The 21,921-nt window shown below is 46.6% G+C and overlaps 1 protein-coding gene across 1 annotated transcript in view; it reads left to right on the plus strand.

Annotated features, from left to right (window-relative positions):
- Nucleotides 1–21,921, plus strand: part of C3H1orf167 (chromosome 3 C1orf167 homolog) — a 26,074-nt gene continuing 4,153 nt past the window's right edge. The window contains exons 1-11 of the mRNA XM_044668674.1: nucleotides 1–90; nucleotides 1,402–1,508; nucleotides 3,277–3,404; nucleotides 11,737–11,917; nucleotides 14,663–14,864; nucleotides 15,553–15,686; nucleotides 16,560–16,644; nucleotides 16,737–16,849; nucleotides 18,104–18,225; nucleotides 20,552–20,696; nucleotides 21,065–21,242. Of these exons, the coding sequence (XP_044524609.1) occupies nucleotides 1–90; nucleotides 1,402–1,508; nucleotides 3,277–3,404; nucleotides 11,737–11,917; nucleotides 14,663–14,864; nucleotides 15,553–15,686; nucleotides 16,560–16,644; nucleotides 16,737–16,849; nucleotides 18,104–18,225; nucleotides 20,552–20,696; nucleotides 21,065–21,242 (1,485 nt within the window). The remainder of the gene's footprint in view (nucleotides 91–1,401; nucleotides 1,509–3,276; nucleotides 3,405–11,736; nucleotides 11,918–14,662; nucleotides 14,865–15,552; nucleotides 15,687–16,559; nucleotides 16,645–16,736; nucleotides 16,850–18,103; nucleotides 18,226–20,551; nucleotides 20,697–21,064; nucleotides 21,243–21,921) is intronic.

Below are 21,921 nucleotides of genomic sequence, written 5' to 3' on the forward strand. Positions count from 1 at the left end.
ATGCGCAGCTCCTTAAGGCTTCGGGAAGCCCAGACAGAGCTCATGATGAAGAAGCAGGGTCAAGCCTTGCTGTCCAAGAGCTTCCAGAAGGTAAGAGAGACCTGCGCGGAGGGAGGAGGGAGCAGCAGGGGCCTGGGGTTGGCATCCAAGAGCACTGAGCCCGGGGAAGAGAAGGGATACCGGACTCTTATCTCCTGGGATTTCTTCTCACCCAAGGGAAACCTGCCCTAATGGGTCCCTTTAAAAAAAAACAACCCCAAACCCTTACTTTCTGTCTTGGTAACAGCTCTAGAACAGAAGAGCAAAGGCTAGGCAAACAGGATTAAGTGACTTGCCTAGGGTCACACAACCAGGAAGTATCTGAGGTCAAATTTGAACCCAGGTCTTCCCAAATCCAGGTCTGATGCTCTATGTGTTATGCCATCTAACTGGAGAAACTAACCTTTCATAGCAGAGATCAAAGGTCTGCTATACAGCCCCACCTCTGGCCCAGAGACCCTGTATTCTGATCCATCCTCCACACAACTGTCAAAATGATATTCCTTAAGACTATGTCACTCCTGTACTCAATAAATTCCTGTGGCTCCCTATTACCTCCAAAATCAAATACAGAGACCCATTTTTTTGTCTTTGTATTATCAAAGCATAATAGTACCTGGCTCTAAATAAATGCCTCTTGGTTGACTGATTAATTCTACGGGGCAAATGCAGTGGCCTCTAGGCTCTGACCAACTTTGTCATTTTTTCCAGAGGAAAAAGGTGATTTTTATAATTATGGTTTATAGGGGCAGCTAGGTGTCACAGTGGATGGAGTACCTGGAGTTGGGAGGGTCCTGGGTTCAAATTTGGCCTCAGACACTTACTAACTGTGTGACCCTGGGCAAGTCACTTAACCCCCCCCCCCATTACCTAGCCTTTACTAGGGCTTACTTTACTTACTTACTTTACCTAGCACTTTTCTGCCTTGAAACCAATACACAGTATTGATTCTAAGATGGAAGGTAAAGGTTTAAAAAATATATGAACCTAATATATTGCTTTCCTTCTCAAGGGGTGGGAAAAAGGAGAGAATTTGGAACTCGAATTTTTTTAAAATGTTAACATTTTTATGTGTAATTGGGAAATATTTTAAAAAATAAAACTATATTAAAAGTTTAAAAAATATATAGATCTAAGAAGAGTACAAATTATTGAACATGGAAATTAAAGTAGGGTAGGATGAGATCTTCCAATGGCAGACAGAAAAGAAAACTAATGTGCAGTATTTGGAGTCCCAGGATCTGGGTTTGAATCTAGACTCTGTTGTTTACTGTCTGCGTGCCCATCTGAGTCCTGGGGTCTTAGCCCCTTGACCCACCTTGGACTGCAACCAATCTCCCTCTTGCTGTCTTTCTGGTCCAGTGGAAAGACTTCTCTAGGAAAAGGAGAATGAGGAAGCTGCCGACTCAGTCCAGGGCAGAGACTTCTGAGGAAGACTCCCTACCTTTCCAGAAAGGCCAACAGGAAAAGTAAGGAAGACGTGACTTCTTATGCTCCTGGGGCTTCTTGGGAGGGCAAGCAGGGATGTGCTGAATGTATGCAGTCCTGGCTCCAGTGGCCCTACAGTAGGAGAAGACAGATTTGGCCAACTCTCCTGCCTCTACTGCCCACAGACCCCTTTTCTCCTTCCCAGCCTCCACGGTGCAATGTGGGGGGCTCAGGGGAAAGTTATCCCTTATGCTATACTGGGCAAAATGGATGGAGATGTAGGACTGGCTTGGTATCCGTCCCACGCTTCTCTAAGAGCCATTTGGGCAACCGTGGGCAAAACCACAGAACCAACAGAAGAATTTTTTTACTCGAAAGAAACCTCAACCATCATCAATTTTAACTCCTACCTAAAAAAGAATTTTTCCTATAATAACAGAATGCTCAGTATTGTACATTGTGCAGGCTCCAAATGGAACCCGAGGACATTGGGACCTTCCATCTGTCCCACTGCTGCTCCCTCAGGATATTCAGGCCATTCCATCTGCCCCAAAGCTGACCTTTCTTTTATTTGTTGCCCCCCCCAACCCGTTAGGATGGGAGCCCTTTGAAAACAGAAACTGCCCTTCTCATCTGTCCCCTTCTCTCTACTTCTACCCTGAACCGAGCCTTCATCTCCATTTTTTGTTTTTTTAAACACTCACCTTCCATCTTAGAATCAATACTGTGTATTGATTCAAAAGCAGAAGAGTGGTCAGGGCTAGGCAATGGGGGTTAAGTGACTTGCCCAGGGTCACCCAGCTAGGCAGGTCTTCCATGGCACTTCAGTTCCCATCTCCATGCCTTTGTAAAGGACTGTGTCTAGAATTCACTTCTTCCTCCTGTCCGCCTCCGTTGTCTTCAGTGCTCAGTTCTGGTGACATGTTGTTTTCTCTTCATTGCCTCCTCTCCAAAATTACTTGTATAGATTTCGTATCTGCTTTTATATGTTGTGTCCCCCAAGAGAACGTAGCAGCACAGAGGGCTGAGGGCAGGCACTGTTTCGCTTCTTTCTTTGTATCTCCAGGGCTGGCACACAGTAGGCACTTAATAAATGCTTGATGTTTGATTGATATGGAGTGGACTCAAAGCCCATCTCCATCCTGGCCGTCCTTCTCTGGACATTCATTCCCTGGCTGATCAATGTCCTTCCCAAACTGTGGCCTGAAGAACTGACCTCGGGCCTCCCGATGTGATCAGAGCAGGGCAGAGCCCAGGGGAACCGTCACCCCCTGTTCTGAGCTGCTGTGCTCCTCTTCACGGGGCCCCGAGTCTCATGAATGTTTTTATCTGCCACGTCCCGCTGCTGCAGCCCACTAAACCCTGTCAGAAAACAATTGTCAAAAAATTGTTTCTACACGTATGTCATTGAAAAAGAGAAAAGAAAAGAAAATTTAAAAAAGTACAGCCTGGAGAAGAACGAAGACCTGGCTGGTCCTCCTTAAAACGGAGGTTCTGGAAGGAAAAGGCATCAAGGTGGAGGGCACTTCTGGCATAAGAAGGCCAGGGGGAGGGTGAGCAAGCTGCTGCTTCTTACCATGTAAGGAACCCTGGATTTGGAGTTAAGAGTATTTGGGCAAGGCTCTTCTCCTCGCTGGGCCTCAGTTTCCCCATCTGTAAAGTGAGGAGGCACTTCAGGACGTTGGCCTGAGAACTTGTTTTGGAAATCTTGTCGGCATTCTTTAAAGTGTGTAGGAAGGGGAGCTCGGGAGAATGGCGGGCAGGCCCATGGGCCCACCCAAATAACAGGCCGTGCTTCTCTTTGGGCAGATCCTTTGTAAGTCTAGGAGTGGTCTATGAAATGGAGGGAACACCAGAGATTAAACTCTACCCCAGATGGAAATCAGGCAGTGGGGACAGGAGGGTTCCGACCACTGAAGACTTACGCCGGCTGGCTGGTAAGTGGGTTGTTGGGGAAGAAGGATGTGGAGGGGAAAGAATGGGTCCAGAAGTCAGTGCGAGCGATGGGGCTGGAGGCTCAGAGAGTAGATCTGACCCTCCCACAGGAAGCTAACCTTTTAGCCCCTCTACCCAAACCCTTGGTCCTCTAATCATGGCCCAGGGACTCCTGGGGTTCAACAGTTCAGGGTGTCTGCAACATTAAATTATTGCCATAATACTAAGAGATTTGAGTTCCTACTACAGTAAATATGGGTGACTAAAGCCCACATAAATATAAGCCCTTTGGGGGATCCTCGGTTTTTGAGTATAAAGATGTCTGGAGACCAAAAATTTGAGGACCACTGCTTTAGCCTGTAAAACCTGGGTTCAAATCTGACCTCAGATACTTCCTAGCTGCATGATCCTGGGCAAGTCACTTAACTCTAATTGCCTACATTATTGTGGAGAGGACGAGGGCCAACATCTCTGGAAGGAAGAGTTAGACACCGGCTTTAAGGAGGGCCCTGTTTTCCCCTCAAAAGCAACCCAAGCCTTTGTTGGCCCTGAGTTATTCAGATTTGAGTGGGCAGTAGTGCACATCAACAAATCAGAAGGAATCTAAATGTCCTTTAGCACTGATCTGGGGAGTCGGGCCCTCGGGGTAGAGCATGGTCAGTGTGAGCCCAGAGCCTTTGGGGGAAGGAGGAGGATCTTTGGACCTCTGAGGAGAGTTTTACTGAAATTAGAGTTATTTCATAGCAGGGTTCCAGTCTGGGATGATATTTTCCCATGCTGCCAATTGTAAAGAACAGGACCTCACTGGAGATCACAAATTAATTCCTTTATAATGGGTGTCTAGGTGGCACAGTGGAGAGAGCACCAGGCTGGAGTCAGGAAGACTCACTTTCCCAAGTTCAAATCTGGCTTCAGACTATTACTAGCTGTGTGACCCTGGACAAGTCACTTCACCCTATTTGCCTCCATTTCCTCATCTGTAAAATGGGCTGGAGAAGGAAATGGGCAAACTACTACAGGGTCTTTGCCAGAAAAACCCCAAATGCAGTCATGAAGAGTCAGACAGGACTGAAAACAACAAATTAACACAGAATAGGACCCCACTTAGGTTCCAGAGAGAAACAGTACCATTTTGGAAAGATAATTCAATAGAAGATCTAGCTCGTCTTTAGCCAAGACAGGGCACCTCAATCCCTTCCATGGTGTGGTGGATAGAACCCTGGAATTGGAGTCAGGAGATCTGGGTTCAAACCCTGCCTCAGTCACTTCCTAGCCAAGGGAAAGTAGACAAGTCACAGCCTCATTATCCTCATCTGTATAAGGGAGACATTTGCACCCTGAGGTTCTGCATTTGTCCCTTCCCGTGGAAGTTTTGTGAGGGCCACAGCCTGTTTCTTGTACCAAATTCTCTGGTGGTCACCAGGCCGAAGAAAACAATTGAATTTGAGAGCCCATGTGACAGAGAAGAGAGGGATGATGAGGGAGCTAGGTAGCTCCTTGGAGAGAGTGCAGTCCTGGAGTCCTAGCTGTGTCACCCTGGGCTAGTCTGATTGCCTAATCTTTGTTGTTCTTCCTTCTTAGAATTGATAATAAGATAAAAGATAATGGTTGAGGGACAGAATAGAGGATTGGTTCTGGAGTCAAGAAGATCTGAGTTCAAGTTTTCCTTCTGACACTAGCTTTAGGACCTTGGGCAAGTCATTCCACCCCCTTGGGCCCCGGGCAACTCTCTAAACTAGTGTTTGTTTGTTTTTTAAATCCTTACATTCTATCTTAGACTCAATACTGTGTACTGGTTTCTAGGCAAAAGAGTGATAAAGGTTAGGCAGTGGGGGTTAAGTGACTTGCCCAGGGTCACACAGCTGGGAAGTATCTGAGGCCAGATTTGATCCCCTACCTTCCATCTCTAGACCTGGCTCTCTATCCACTGAGCCACCTAACTGCCCCCTAAACCAGGAGTTCTTAATAGTTTCAGTATTATGTACGCTGCCAAAGTCAATCTGGTAGTCTAGGGACACCACACCGCAGAATAATGTTTTGTTGTCTGCATTCATAATTGAAGGGAATAATAAGTTTCAGCTAGCAGTTGGTAAAAACAAAGATTCTTTCCCATCCGAGGTCATGGATTTGAGTTAAGAATTACTACTCTGCAAAGGAAAAATTCTAGATGAGTTACCCATCTGCCCTGGTGGAGACAGTTTGAACCACACCAGGATGTGATGAAAGTCCGATAAAGTCAGATAAGCTGATGAAGTCACACACTGGACCAAAATAATTTTTCTTCAATGATGCACACTCACAGATCTAGAATCCTCTGATTATGTTCTAGGCACCACATTTTAGGAATGGCATTGATACAATGGAGAGCATCTAGGATGTCCAGGATGGTGAAAAGCCTTTTAAGATGAGGCTATGGGAAGGATTGGGTGGAAGGACCTGGGAATGTTTAGCCTGGAGAATAGAAGACTCAGGGGAGAGCTGGGTGGCTGGAGTTGGGAGGACCTGGATCCAAATCCGGCCTCAAACACTTAATAGCTGTGTGACCCTGGACAAGTCACTTCACCTTGTTTGCCTCTGTTTCCCTTCCCCTTGCCCTTCTGTCTTAGAGTTGTTACTAAGACAAAAAGTAAGGTTTTTTTTAAAATTATGCTTAGTTTAAATAGATTAGAACAGTAATTTCTACTTTAGAATGGTGATGATATGGGGGAAGGTACAAACTTTTCTATTGCTCAATGTGACTTGACTCGGGCAGTTTGTCATCTTAGGAAGGAGTTTAAAACCTGGAAGAGAAAACAGCGCTATTCTAGGCGGTCGATTAGTTTTCTTTCTTTCTGCTGGGACAGGTACCGTATTGGTTCTTAATTTGAAAATCACCCGTTGACTCTCCATGGAAATGTGATAGGCCAATAAGCACACTGACCCCCCTCAAACTCCTGTGGCCAGATGGCATCAGGGTCAGCCTCGTGCAGAGAGAGCTCACTGGGCATCCCTGTTGAGAGGAGAAAGGCAGAATGTGGGAGTGGAATAGCCATGTGGGGGGATTGGTGGGCCGAATTTATCTTTCAGTTGAGGCAGCAAGTATTTAGACCTGTTCACATAAACAGTTAAAATCATTTGCTTCCCCCCATTTGTCTTTTTCTGTATACAACATTCCATCTCCCACCTCAGTTTCTTTGCACCAGCAGGAAAGTATTCTGGCTCCCTTAAAGGGTTCAGTTCAGGTGCCACCTGCTACAGGAAGGGCTTTCCTGGTTCCCCCACTTGTTTGGTGCTCTCTGCCCCACCTGAAATTATTTTAAATTTACTTCCTATAATACGCTGTGTATTTTACTTATCTTTGTATTTACTTATGTACAACAGTGTACATATTGAATTCCCTCAATGGAATGTAAGCTCTTTGAGGGTGGAGACTGTTTGAATTTTGGTTTTGGTTTTGTTTGGGTCTTTATATCCCCAGCAACAAGTATAGGTGCTTTAAAAATGCTGAGTGGGTGGATGGATGGATGGATGGATGGATGGATGGATGGACAGTGTGCTCCAGTGCCTGAATTCTCTTTTGGAGAAACGCCACCATTGACAAATGGTGTGGTGTGGCAGAAACCTTACTTGATGCTCTAATGGGAGTTAGAGAAACCCGGGAAGCTGGAAAAGGGATCTCAGGGACCCAGAGAGAAGCAGAGAAGGGAGGCATTAATTCCATCTCTAAGTTATTGTGTTTTTGATCTTTCTCAAAACAGGGAAATTGACACAGCAGGTGAGAATTCTCTCTGACCCTTTTGGCTGACAAGAAGAGTGATGCTTCACAATAACATCAATTATACAATCCACTTCCTGCTTCTGCATTTTAATAGCCTCCATAAGACCTTAGCGGATACAGTGCGAGTGCTTGTATGAGGGTGTGTGTGAGAGAAAGATCATGAAATCTTTCGTTTTGTATTGGGGTGTGTCTGGGTTGTTGTTTTTTGTTTGCTGCCCTTTCATATTTGAGATTTCATCAAGTTTAGGGAACTCCCTGGTTCAGAAACCTCCTTTCCTGCCTTGCCTCAACTCATATGTTACTTAAGACTCTTAAAGAGTTGCCTGATGCTCAGAGAAATTGAATGAGTGAATTGCTTAGGATCACGCAACCAAGTATGTGTCAGAGGCAAGACTTGAACTCAACCCTTCTTGACTCCAGGACTGGCCTCATCTTAAGGTTAAGAGTAGTACAAATTCCTTAGGATGGTCTTTCCCAGAATAAAATGTTTCTCAAAATGTCTCAGGGTATTCTCTGACCACTTAACAATTTATCTTAAAATATTGTTGTTTTCATAGAAATTCACTGATGAGATAATCCTATTAAGTAATAGACTGACTGTTAAACCAGATCATAGGATCTTAGATTTATAGCTGGAAGAGATCTTAGAAATTATGGAGTCCAACCCTGTCATTTTACAGATGAGGAAAGTGAGGCACAGAGAAGTTCTTTGAGTTGAGAATTTGAACTTGCCTTCCTACTCCATGACCAATACTCTGTTCATTGTGCCACACTCTTACAATTTAGAGTCCTTTGATTAAGTTCTAGGCACCAAATTTTAGGAATGGCATTGATACAATGGAGAGTGTCCAGGATAGTGAAAGGCCTTCAGGTCAGGCTATGAGAAGAATTGAGTGAAGGACCTGGGAATGTTTAGCCTGAAGAATAGAAGACTCAGGGAAGAGATGATCATTTTCTTGAGGGGATAGAGCTGTCTGTCCCTTGGGAGATAGACTGGACCTTTTCTGCTTGACTCCAGAGGGGAGAGCTAGGCACGATGGGTAAGAGATGCAGAGGGTCAGCCGTAGGCTCAGAGGCAGGAAAACCTTCCTCCCAGTTAGAGGTATCCCAAAGAAGGGACTGCCTCAAAAGGCCTCCCAGAAGGTTGTCCAGCAGAGGCAGGGGGACCATTTCTCAGGGATGGATGTTGGCAGAGAGGATTCTTGTTCAGCTATGTTTTAGACATGCTGACCTCTGAGTTCCCTTCCATTCATTTGAGATTCTGTGAGTCTATGGCTCTGTGACTGTTCACCTTTCAGGGTTTAGAGGAGGAAATGCCTGGTAAACCTCGACATGCTACATAAATGTGTACCAATACTCATATGGTATATTAATCTATAATGATCAAAATATCAAAAATCAATAAAAGGAGGCTGAACCAAGTAAACACTAGTCTTCCATTCATTCAATTCAGCAAGCATTTATTAAGTGCCTCCTATGTGTCAGGCACTGGGGATACAAAGACAAAAGTGAAATTGTACCTGCCCTCAAGGAGCTTACCGTCTAACAAGAGAGGTGACATATACATGTCTGAATAAATACAAAATCTATGCAAAGTAAATACAAGGGAATTTCAGAGAGGCAGGTCACTGGACAGGGGTAGGGATGGAAATCAGGAAAAGCCTCATGTAAGAGAAGATGCTTAAGCTGAGTTTGGCAAGAAACTAGAGGAGGGAGGGCAATCCAAGCAGGGAGTACAGCCTGAACCAACCCATGGAGGTGAGTGATTGACTGTTGTATGTGGGGAACAGAAAATGGGCCAGCAGAGCTGGGCTGTAGAGTGTGTCTGAAGGGAAGAATTGGATAATGAACCTGGAAAACTGGGCTGGAGCCTGATTAGGAAGGTCTCAAAATGCCAAATCAAGGAGTTTGTATTTTACCCAAGGGAGAAGAGGGAGCTTTTGGACCACAGTTCCTAACACCGTCAGATCCAAGCTTTGGGAATTTCGATCTTGGCAGCTGTGTAGAGGATGGATTAGCTGGGAAGAGACTTGAGGCTGGGAGGCCACCTAGGAAGTGATGAAGGTCTGAGAAGGAGGGATGGAATCAGATGTAAGAAGTGGCAAGATTTAGTGATTGATATTTTTGGGAAGGGGTGAGGGGAGTGTGAAAACATGGTGGTACCTTTGACAGAAGTAGAGAAATTCAGAAAAGGGATGAGTTGGGGTAAGAAGAAAGAATTTGTTCCAATTGTGACACGAAGTGTGTATGGGAGTGTTGATTAGGCAGCTGAAGATAATGAAGACTAGATTGCTATATCAGTTTTCTTTTCAAATCTTATTCAGAAGTGAGAAAGGAAGGAGGAGGAGGAAAAGGAGATGAGGAAGAGAAGGAGGTGGAAGGGAAATAGGAGAGAGAGAAGAGAGTGAAGAAGAGAGAAAGAGAAGAGAAGAGGAAAGAAGAGAAGGGGGAGGGGAGAGGAGAGGAGTGGGGAGGAGAGGAAAGGGGAGGAGAGGAGAGGAGAGTGTTTGGTTGAGGTTGAATTGGTAAGATTTGGAAACACATTGGGGTGGGAGGTGAAAAAGTTAAGTGTCAAGCTGGAGGTTGTTAGCCTAGTTGACTGGAAAGATGGTGATGCCCTAAGTAGAAATAGGGAATTTAGGAAGAGGGCTGGATTTGGGGGGGAAAGATGAGTTGCATTTTGGACATGATGAATTTGAGATGCCTATGGGAAATCCAGTTAGAGATGTCTGCTCGGCATTTTTGGTGATAGGAGAGCAGAAATCAAGAGAGAGCCTAGGACTGGACATAGGTAAGATGGATGATAGAGAAAGAGGGAAAGAGAGAGAGAGAGATGCATAGTCATACAGATAGATAGATAAATAGATAGTTAGATATGGAAACCATCTGCATAGAGATAATCACTGTACCCATGGGAGCTGATGAGATTACTAAAAGAGAGGAGATATATATATATATATGCATATATGTGAATTATATGCATATATTTGCATTTTTTTTGAAAGAGAGGGAAAAGAAGAGGGCCCAGGACAGAGCCTTGAGGGTTACCTGCAGTTGTTGGGTAGGTTCTAAATAAAGATCCAGCAAAGGAAACTGAGGAAGAGCAATCAGACAGCTGGGAGGAAAGAACCAGGAGAGGGGAAGGGTCATGAAAACTCAGAGAAGAGAGTGATCAACAGTGTAAAAGCAGAGAGGTTGAGAAGGGTGAGGCCCGAGAACAGGCCATCAGATTGGTCCATCGAGAGGTCATTAGTCACTTTCTTAATTTCTAAATTCCTATGATCCTATTATCCTACTGAGTGAACCCCAAGATTCATAGGACTAAGTGTGAGATGAGCCTTCAAAGATCAATCCAACCCCATCTTATAGAACAGGAGATCAAGGCGCAGGGAGGTTTAGTGATTTGCCCAGTGTCCACAGGTAAGAAGTAGTAGCAGCAGGGCTGGGATTCAAGCTATAGGCAGGCTCCTGACTCCAAGCCTAGTGTTTTGTTTTGTTTTTTTTCCTACTATATCACACTGTCTCAGTTTCCTTCTCTAAAATGAAAATAATCTCTTCACTGCACACATCCCAGTTTTTGTTGGGAGTTTCTCATCTGTTGATTTCTATAAAAGCTTTTTAGAAAAAGAAAATTTAAGTGTATAAAGGGGACAGTGAGGTGGCTCAGTGAATAGAGTGCCACATCTAGAGACAGAAGGTCCTGGGTTCAAATCTGGCCTCAGACACTTCCTAGCTGTGTGACCCTGGGCAAATCCCTTAACTCCCATTACCAAGCCCTTGCCACTCTTCTGCCTTGGAACCAATGCACAGTATTGATTCTAAAACAGAAGGTAAAGGTTTTAAAAAAAACTGTATAAAGTGCTAAAAGGAAGGCATAATTAATCCTTTGATTAGTTAGTTGGATAAACTTTTCTCCCTCTTGGGAACATTAACCCACGTCTGGTGGTGATTCCACTAAGAGCAAAGGTAGAAACCTAGAAAGCCTCTGCCAGCACCTGTTCAGCCTAGTTGCCACTGTCTTATCTTCCTCCTTTTTCTTTCCACTCCTCACCCCTCCTTCCCCCCAGGCCTAGGTCACTTGATTCCCACCAGGCCAGGAGGGCTACCCTTCCCCTACACCACTTAGTGTCAGGTTTGTTTGTTTGTTTATTTAACCCTTCTGTCTTCTAAGGCAGAAGAGTGGTAAGGGCTAAGTAACTGGAGTTAAGTGACTTGCCCAATGTCACCTAGCTAGGAGGTGTCTGAAGCCAGATTTGAACCCAGGTTCCCTGTGCTCCCTAGCTGTCTCTGACCATTTATGGTCTTTATGTCAGTCCCCCAGGGGCCTAGTGGAAAGATCCAAGGATTTGTCTAAATGGTCTCCATGTACCCCCTCCAGCTCTAGCTCCTGGGGTCCCTCCCTGGGTCCTGCCCCTTTCCATCCCCCTGGCACGCTGACCTCCCTCCCAGAGCAGCGAGGGGCTGCTGCCCAGGAATAGATTTCTTGGTTCCTCTTCCTCTCCATCCGCTGCCTCCTGCCTTCTCTCTCAGGCCCCCTCTTTCTCTCCCCTTCCCCCATCCCCACTGTGGGCCAGCAGTCTTCCACCTGTGGCACCTGCGGAAAGCGCTGGCAGCACAGATACACAAGGAGGCCTGGGCTGAGGCTGAGCTGGGAAGGAAGAAGCTTCGGAGGGCCTTCCAGGTCTGGCGAGCCAGGACCATGAACATTGCGCGGATATCCCCTCTGGTGACCCGGCACCAAAGAGCCCAGCTCCATCGGTAGGGTGGCCGTTGTTGGGGAGTGTGGGAGGGTCCTGGATGCCAGGCAGAGGAGAGTGAAACTTCCTGTTCTGGGCACTGGGGGTCCAAGGGTCTGTCTTGGTCCTCAGGTCCTCTGAGGCAGGGAGACAGGTGCCTCTTCCTTTGTCCACTCGCAGGTGCTTTGGGATATGGAGGTGCCACACACAGAGAAAGACCTGGTGCCAGGGCAGCCTGGCCCACTGGCGGCTAGAGACCTTGAGGAGGAGCCTACAGCACTGGGTAAAAATGGTGGGGCTCCAAGCTACGTATTCGAGGACAGTGGCACAGCTCTATCTCCATCGCCAGAGGAGCTGGCACCTTGAGGGTGAGAGGGATTGGACCCAGGAGGGCACCCAGAATCTGAGGAAACATGGGGGCAGAACCAAGCGGGATGCCAAGGCCTCAACTTTCTCTGCCAACCCTCTCCCTTGTTAGAGCCTTTCCAGCTGCTGGCTCTCTCATCTGTCCAGTGCCAGTGGCATTTATTAAACCCCTCTTGTCCTGGGCACCCAGGCTTATACCCCGCCATTTCTTCCAAGCTCACTCTTTATTGTCACAGGTCAATACACCTTTTCTGAGGTCAGAGGTAGAAGGGAAAAGTGTTCATCCCCCATTTCTCTCTCTGTTTTCCTCTTAATCTGAGTTTGTTCTCAGTGACTACAGCCCATGAGGGGCCCAGCAGAGGACCAACCAGCCAGGGCCCAGGAAAGCAGGAGCATCCCTGCCATCATCCAGGGGTCAGGGCAAAGGACTCTTTGGAAGAGGCCTGCCGGAAACTGAAATTACACCGGGTGGTCCTGCTGTGGTCCCGAAGGCTGGCCCAGCACCAGCGGGCAGAGTAGGTATCAGAGGAACTGGCAGGGTTCTCCTAGCCAGCTTCCAAACCAGCCAGCCGGAGGCTGGAGGACACGCACGTGGTCAGCTCCAGGATGCGGCCCAAGAGGACCCCGAGCTAGAACTCAGGGTGGTCAGCAATAAGCCACCAAACATTTAGGAAGCCCTTACTATGTGTCAAGCCCTGGGGAGACCATGGGAAACGACAGGCCTCGCCTTCAAGGAGCTCTTTCTGTCCTAGTAACAAGTCTGTGACAAAAGGGCGGTGGAGATTAAGTAACTTGCCCAAGGTACGAGGCTGGGAGGTCAATTTTTGAATCCAGGTCGTCGGTCATTTAATCTCCCTGTGCCTCACTTCATCAGGGAAGGAAAAACACCTACTATGCACCAGGTACTCTGCTAAAAATCCCACAAATATCTCATTTAATGCTGGAGGTAGGTGCTGTTATTATCCCCATTTTACAAGTGAGGAAACTGAGGCAGGCAGCAGTGAAATGACCTAGCCAAGTGGAAGTGTCTGAGACAGGATTTGTACCCAATTTCTCACTGACTGTAGGTCACAGCATTCTGGACACCATGACACCACCTATCTGCCTGGAGTAAAAAGTGGAAATAGTGTGGATTCTTTTTTTTCCAATTAAAAAAATAAATTTAACATAAATAAAATATAATATAAATATATATAAAAACAAAAACAAAAACAAAAACTCTTACCTTCCATCTTAGAATCAATATTGCGTATTGGTTCCAAGGCAGTGGTAAAGGCTGGCAATGAGTGACTTGTTCAGGGTCCCACAGCTAGGAAGTGACTGAGGTCAGATTTGAACCCAGGACCTCCTATCTGCCGGCATAAGGCTCTCAAACACACTGAGCCATCTAGCTGCCCCCAACAGCTCTCGAGATCTCTCTATCATCTCTGATAATCTGATAAGGACGGCTTAGCTGATAAGGACACGGAGACGATCTTGACTGTTAACTCATAGCTGCTTCTCCGAAGTGCCATTGAGTCACAAGTTTATTATGTAAGAAATTCAAACTCCCTTTCACCCAAAAGCACAAGGATAATTTCCCACAATTACACAGAGCTGTATTTTTAACATAGACAATACAACAGGCTTAGAAGCTTCAAGGTGAAGATAAGAAGCAGGCTGGACTTTCAGCTATATTTGTTATCACCAAGCCTAGTCAGAATATTTTTCTCAGGGGCAAATGCCCCGGCTAACTAAGGTTTCGGCCTTGGCTGCATTTCTGACCAAAGGGGAAGAGTGTTAACCTTTTAACTGCTGGTTAGCCAGGAACTTAAAGCTTTTCAATAAGGCCACAATACTTTTCAACAAGGAATCACAAGGATCACAAAAGGGGTCAAAAGAGGAATCTCAGATTTTCATCTATTCTCTTATTGGCTTCCCACATATTTCCCCCTTTTCTTTAAATTAAAATGATTTATTACACAGGAAAACTTTTAATAATGAAAGGAGTCATCAATTAGTTACATAATCATCAGCTCTAGCTGGATCTGATAGGATTTACAGATTAAACTGTTTATTTATGGCTCTCTACAAACAGCCCCGATTCTGAAGCCAAAGAACCTGAGTTCAAATCCAACATCATACACTTAGTTGTTGTGCAATCCTGAGCAAACCACTTTACACTCTGTCTGCCTCAGTTTCCTCAACTGTAAAATGGGGATTATAATAGCACCTTCCTCCCAGGGTTGTTTGGGGACTCGTAAGTACTTAGCACAATGCCTGGCACAAAGTAGGTGTCCAATAAATTCTCATTTTCCTTCCTTGGACCACAGATAGGTTCTGGGGAGTGTAAGGGATGGGTGTGAGGTTAGTCGGCTCCCCAGCAGAAGTCTTGCCTCTTCAGCTCTTTCTCCCAGGGCAGGAAGCTGCGGCTTCTCCGGAGCACCCTGCGTCAGTGGCGGCAGAAGGTCCAGGTGGCAGCAGAGTCACCCCATGGCAGCTGCTCCGGCTGCCCCCAAGAGCTCCTCGTTGGCTTCCAGGATTCAGAGGAATCGTCCTCTGGATTTCTCGGCAGTGTTTTGGCCCCGCTGGGTTCCAGCACCCCCAGAGGCTCATCAGAGGGGGTGAAGGAGCATGGGATAGGCTGTGTGCTGGGCTCTGGGGCATGAGACCCCAGTAGGGCAGTCATGGGCAGGCCTTCTGGTCAGGGAGAATAACTCGGGTGAAGGTTCATTCAATAGAGCTAAGGGAGGAAGTGTCAGCTGTAGGGGAGAGAGAGACTCACACCGGCAGCTATCCCAGAGGGAAAGGGCACAGACCAATGTCATCAGTGGATGTTGGAATAAGCAGGAAAACCCAAGTTCTGATTCTACCTTGGATACTCACTAGCTCTGGGACCCAGGACAAGACCCTTCCCCATGGCCCATCTGTACAACTAAAAGGCAACACCTGGGGGGCTAGTGTTTGGATCAAAGGAGAGGGTGCATACAAAGGGCTCAGCACCCCTTAACGTGCCTTGTTACACGGGTAAATTATTATTGCTAGGGCAGCAGTGGAGTCTCTGTTTTTGGAGTTCCTTGAGGAAAGCCTCATCTAGTTTTGGGGAACAACATAGAAAGGATTCACTCCTGCTGCAGGCAGGGTTTGGGCCAGATGGCCTCTGGGCTAGGTCCTCCCAACCCCTGACCCAAGGCTAGTGGCATGGCAGAAAAATCACCTGAAATTGTAGTAGGGTGACCCAGGTTCAAATTCTGACTCTTCTTGCTACCTGTTTATCTCTGGGGTTCCCTGACTCCCAGCTTCTGTCCTCAGGCCCGTAGCCCGACGGATAACAGCAGCTCTTTTCAGAGCCTAGCAGGGGATGACTCCCCGTGGGTGCTGGCCCTGGACTTGAGGCCACCCCCTTTGGAGGCCTCCAAGTCCTGGAGGATATCCATCCCCTTTGGGTGAGTGCTGAGCCATCCCATTCCCCCACCCCGATTTTTGTCTTTGTCTCATTCCCAGCACTTGGCACAGTGCCCTATACATAGTAGGCACTTCATGAATTCATTGAATTTCTCCAATTTGGGGTGCGTATTCCAGGGTCTCCCTCTGGGCTTGGAGGTGGGAGAGACGGAGGTAATGTGGTCCCTTCATGAACCCCCCAGCCTGTGTTTGGCTCCTTGAGCCCCTTCCCTGCTTCTGCCTTTTCCCTGGGGCCAGATCCTCTGGCTGACACTCAGAGATGGCTTAGGGAGCCCTGAGAGGGAGAGGCAGGGTGCAGTGAAGGGATCCCCAAGGCTAACTCGGCTTGGTGGCCTTGGACAAGGCATTCTCTGGGCACTCAACTGAAAAATGGTGGCAATAATTAATTTAATCACTAGAAACAAAAAGCAAAAAACCAACCCCTGCCTACATCCCAGGGTTGTTGTGAGGGTTCAGTGAATGGGTACCAGAGGAGAATTATCCCCTCTTTGACTAAGAGATGATGGTGTGGGCCCTTATTCAAGAGCACAGTCAACAAGCCTTTATTAAGTATTTACTCAGCTAGGTGGCTCGGGATAAAGCACCAGGCCTGGAATTGGGAGATCCTTGGCTCAATTCTGGTTTCAGAGATTTCCTCGCTGTGTGACTCTGGACAAGGCACTTAACCCCATTTGCCCAGCTCTTGCCCTTCTGTCTTAGAGTTGTCAGCAGGGCAGAAAGTATCGGGCACTGACCAAGAACTGCCCTCTAGTAGCTGGAAAATCTAGGGCAAGTCACTGAACTTCTTGGGGCTTCTTGGCCCGTCTGTGGCTGAGGGAGGTAAGTGGGCCACTGTGGGGCTCGTTCTCTCATAGGGAGAAGCATCCTGGACCCAGGAAACAGTCGCTGGCTTGTGCTTCTCTGGGAGAAGAGACTTGTCCCCAGAGAAAAGCTGTTCAGGTAGGGAAGTCCCAGAGGGTCTCAGGAGCCCAGTGGCTATGGCCCCAGGGAGAACCCAGGGGATCAAGGACTCTTCTATGTTCCTGTCTCAGGTTCCCAGAGTCCCCCGCCACCTGGATACCCTCTGGCAAGAGGAGAGGTACCAGGAGGGGTCTCAACAGGCCCTAGAAGCCAGGCAACATCGCCAGATCACCCACCAAACCCGGTAGGAAAATTGTGCCTCCTTCATATCTCCATGCCCAGCGGGAGGGCTCCAGTGCCCAGATTGTATCCCCACCCCATGCCTAAGCTATCTGCTGTAATAGATTCGTTTTGTAGAGGATTCGTGACAAAATGTGACCCTTCAGGGTACCCACCCTGCCCCCATCTGCTGTCCCCCTGAGTTGCTGTCTAACTTCCACCTCGACCTCAAGTTTCTTCTAAAGGAAGCATTTCCACTTGAGATAGATAGAACAGGGACCAGCTCTGCTCTTCTCTGTCCCTCAAGGCCTATGGCTACAGCTGCCATCACCTAGAGGACATGGGGACCCCAGAGATCATCTAGTCTAAACTGTGGCCTGGGCACATAAAGTGACCTGCCTAACAATGGCAGCAAATTTACTGAGGCAAGATTTGAACCCAGGGCTTCCGAATCTGAATCCAGGGCTCTTGCTAGCAAAGAGATTAACTTTAGCTGATTACAAGTGTATACACACACATATTTTTGTTTCTCTCTGTTTCTGATTCAACCTCTGTCTCTCTCCCTCCCTCTCTATTCTCTCTCTTGTGTCTTTGTCTCTTCTCTTTCTGGCTCTGAGTCTCTCTCTCCACATCTTTGTCTGTCTCTTTCTCTCCTTGGGCCTGTTTGTCTATCTTCCCATCTTCCTCTGTCTGTCTCCATCTTTCCATCTTCATCTGTCTCTGTCTCTCTCCTTTCTGTCCTCTGTCTCTCTGACTCTCTCTCTCCATTCCTCTCTGTCCTTTCTCTGTTTTTCTGTCTCTGTCTCTCCTTCCCCACAACTCTCAATGGGACACCAGGAAAAGGCACACTATGTGATTTTTTTTTTTTGCTAAGTATTTCATAGTCGAAGGAAGATCTGAATTCGAGACTAGAGTCTAGAGCCCTGAATTTCACTCCCAGGCCCCTACCCAGGACAAAAAGTCTCTCCTGTTCTCTAGAGGCTTGTGGGAAAAGCAGTGGATTTGTTGGCAAATGTTCAAATCTCAGCTCTGCTATGTACTGACCTTAGGCAGATCGCTTGACTTCCTTGTCCTGCCTCTGTTTCTTTAGGTGTAAAATGAGGATGTAGGATTAGCTGGTCCCTGAGGTCCTGAGCTCCTATCATGCTGCTGCTTCTCCAGAGAAGCTTCTTGGGGCTCAGTCACCATAAATAGTCCCTTCTCTTTGGCCTCTCAGGGAATGGCAGTGATGGGTCTTTGGCACAGATGCCACCTCTCTCTTCTCTCCCCTCCTCCCCAGTATGATCCACAGTTGTAACCAAGAGGCAGCAGCCCAAAGGGCTTGGCAGGAGCTGAGCTGCCAAAAGCCAGTCTGGGGAGTGGACCAAGAAGCTCTTCACCATTGGCAGACTTCATGGCACAGTGAGTCTGGGCTCAGGTATCCTGGGGAGGTATCAGTGGCTACTGGCACAAAGCTTTGACTCTGTTGCCCTCCCCCTCCCCAGTCTATAGACCTCAGAACTGGATTACTAGAGAGGGCATTCAGATGAGGGGGGCCCCTGGCATGGCCCTAGTCTAGAGGAGGCTGGAGGACATATCTCCTAAGATCAGAAAACTTCTAATCTCAGTGGAGAAATAGTCTACTTTTAGGGTGCTCCCTCTCAGAGATGAAATAGAATCCCTGCTCTCAGGGAGCTTGCCTGATGGGGCGGGGGACCCAAGGATGGGAAAATAAAATTCTTGCCCTGAGGGAACTCTAAGTCTGGATCTTTTGCAAGCCCCTAGGGAAGTCCTACTTCCAGGAGGGAGACCTAGTCTGTCTTTAGAGAGCTACCAGTCGAACATGGGAGACAGAATCCCCGTTCTCAGGAACTTTGAATGAAAGATCTCTCTCTCTCTCTCTCTCTCTCTCTCTCTCTCTCTCTCTCACACACACACACACACACACACACACACACACACACACACACCACACACTTGAGGACACAAGTGATTATAGTAAAATAAAACAAAACAAAAAACAAAAATTAGAAGCTCTGTGGGGATGGAGAGTAATTAAAGTCATATAAACACAGTCAGAGAAAGCTGGAGGCTGAAGGAGGGCTTAGGGCAGACTTTAAGAGGAGATGATGAAGAATAGTAAAAAGAAGTGTGTGATGATATGTGATAGGTGGGAATGGGAGACTTTGAGATACAAAAAAAATTGGTGTCAAGAAACCTGGGTTCTCTAGGCTTCAGAATTCTCAGTTTAAAAAAAAATAAGGCAATAGATTGAGAATCAAAATGTCTGGGAATACACAATTGGTAATTATAACTCTGAATGTGAATGGGATGAACTCACCTATAAAATGGAAGCAAATAGCAGAGTGGATTAGAAACCAAAATCCTACCGTATGTTGTCTACAAAAAACACACATGAGACAGGCAGACATACATAGAGTAAAAATGAAAGGCTGGAGCAAAATCTATTGGGCTTCAACTGAGAAAAAGAAGGCAGGAGTTGCAATCATGATTTCTGACAGAGCCAAAGTAAAAATAGATCTGGTTAAAAGAGATAGGGAAGGTAATTACATCCTGATAAAAGGCATTATAAACTATGAAGAAATATCAGTACTCAACATGTATGTACCAAATGGTATAGCATCCAGATTTCTAAAGGAGAAGCTAGCAGAGCTGAAGGACAAAATAGATAGCAAAATTATACTAGTGGGTGACCTCAACCTTCCCCTATCAGATCTAGATAAATCAAACCAAGAATAAATAAGAAAGAGATAAGAGAGGTGAATGAAATCCTAGAAAAATTAGAGTTAATAGATATATGGAGAAAGATAAATAGGGACAAAAAGGAATACACCTTCTTTTCAGCAGCAAATGGAACATTCACAAAGATTGACCATGTACTAGGGCATAGAAACATGGCAAACAAATGCAAAAAAAGCAGAAATAATAAATGCAACCTTATCAGATCATAATGCAATAAAAAGTTATTAGCAAGGATACATGGAGAGGCAAACCAAAAACTAATTGGAAATTAAATATGATTCTCCAAAATAAGCTAAAGAACAAATCATAGAAACAATTAATAATTTCATTGAAGACAATGACAATGATGAGACTTCTTACCAAAACCTATGGGATGCAGGCAAAGCAGTTCTAAGGGGAAGATTTATATCATTGAGTGCATATATTAACAAATTAGGGAGGGCAGAGGTTAATGAATTGGGCATGCAACCTAAAAAACTAGAAAGCAAACAAATTAAAAATCCCCAGATGAAAACTAAATTAGAAATACTAAAAATCAAAGGAGAAATTAATAAAATCAAAAGTAAAAGAACTATTGAATTAATAAATGACTAGAAGCTTGTATTTTGAAAAAACAGATAAGAAAAATAGTCAAAGGTTGCCCAGCAGCTCTGAATCCTTTTGGCCTTTTGAGGATAGCTGCTTGGCTCACCTAGGAAGCCTAAAGAAATGTGGATGAAGTATGGGAGTAGGAAGAGATTTGGGGGGCACTCAGACAAACGGGGAAAAAATTCCCATCCCAGTTTTAAAGGAGAAATGTCTTTTGAAGTCAGGCACCATCCCAGAGCTCCTTCTGTTCCCGCCTTCAAGTGGTCACTAGTTTCCTGGGAACAGGACCCTGTGGGCCCAGGGCCCTACCATCCTAGGATGTTCAGGTCTGGGCTTGTCCCAGGAGGAAGCCCTGAGCTGGATTTCCTTATCTGAGGTCTAGGATTCTCTCCCTCAGGACAACAGGCCCTAAAGGAGCTGTGTCACCAATGGAGTCAACATAGGGCCTCCATCCACAAGAAGAGAGCATTTGGAAAATGGCAGCATAAGGCATCAATGCAGAGAAATCCTGCCTCCTGCCAGGAGCCGACCAGCTTGCAGATGTGGGTACCCTGGGCAGGAAATGAGTTTTTTAAAAAAATCAACTTCACTAATCAAGATTAGGTTTATTTATTTATTTTATTGGACTTTTATGAGAAAGATCTGGGGGGGTTCTTCACAAACATAACATGAAACCAATGAGAGACAGTTTGAACTGGTAGATGATCTATGCCCTCTCCTGGGAACAGCCCTGTCAGGAGTATCTCCCCCAGGATCAGACCAGGGAGAAATGATGCCTTAGAGGTTACTCTTACTTTCCAGGACCCTTGTGGACCCAACTGAGGAGATGGACACCCCCACTCCCCCCCTCCCCCCCCCCCCCGCCAGGACTGGAGGGCAGATGTGACTCATATCTACACTGTCTCCTTAGGTCTCCCTGGGCCCATTGGAGCATGGCACTGACCAGAGGGATGCCGAGCCATCAGTTGGCTGAGGAGGATAGCACCTGTGCAGGCCCCAGGCCCAGGATTTATGCCATGCACTCTTGGAGACTGGCCATCAGAAGGCACGGCACACTTCGTGCAGATCCCAACACGCTTATGAAGAAGGTGAGCCTAGGGTGGAGGGGACCCAGAGGGGCCTTTCAGCACCCAGGACTGAGGGTAAGGTTAGGAAACAATTGACCTGTATTCCCTAGCCTTCAATGTCTTCTAGTCTAGAATCCAGGCTCAGGGCCACTTCCACAGACTCTGGCAAATCACCCACCACCACCCTGAGTATGGAAACACCTGGAATCTAGAAGCCTCTCACCCTAGTGCTGAGGGAAGGGGAAGGCAGACCATCCTTTGGTCCCTTGCCAGAGTTTTCCCCAGAGAGGCACAGGTACAGGTGATGCAATTTGGGTTATCCCCATTGTGTAAACTTTGGGGCCCTACTACTGGGGGCAGGAGGGCAAGAAGGAATTGGACTAGGACCAGAAGGTTAGCTATTCTCTCATTTTACAGAGGAGGAAACTGAGTCCCAGAGAGATTAAATACCCAGTCAGTGACACATCTGTCACTTTCTATCTCAAAAATATATTTAAGGGCAGCTGGGTGGCTCAGTAGATGGAGAGCCAGGCCAGAAGATGGGAGGTCCTAAGTTGAAATCCAGCCTCAGACACTTCCTGTGTGATCCTGGGCAAGTCACTTAACCTCCATTTGCCTAACTCTCGCTGTTCTTCTTAGAACCGATACTTAGTATGGATTTTAAGAGAGGTAAGGGTTTAGAACAGTGATTCCCAAAGTG

Source organism: Gracilinanus agilis, chromosome 3 (assembly GCF_016433145.1).
Source record: "Gracilinanus agilis isolate LMUSP501 chromosome 3, AgileGrace, whole genome shotgun sequence".
Lineage (NCBI taxonomy): Eukaryota > Metazoa > Chordata > Mammalia > Didelphimorphia > Didelphidae > Gracilinanus > Gracilinanus agilis.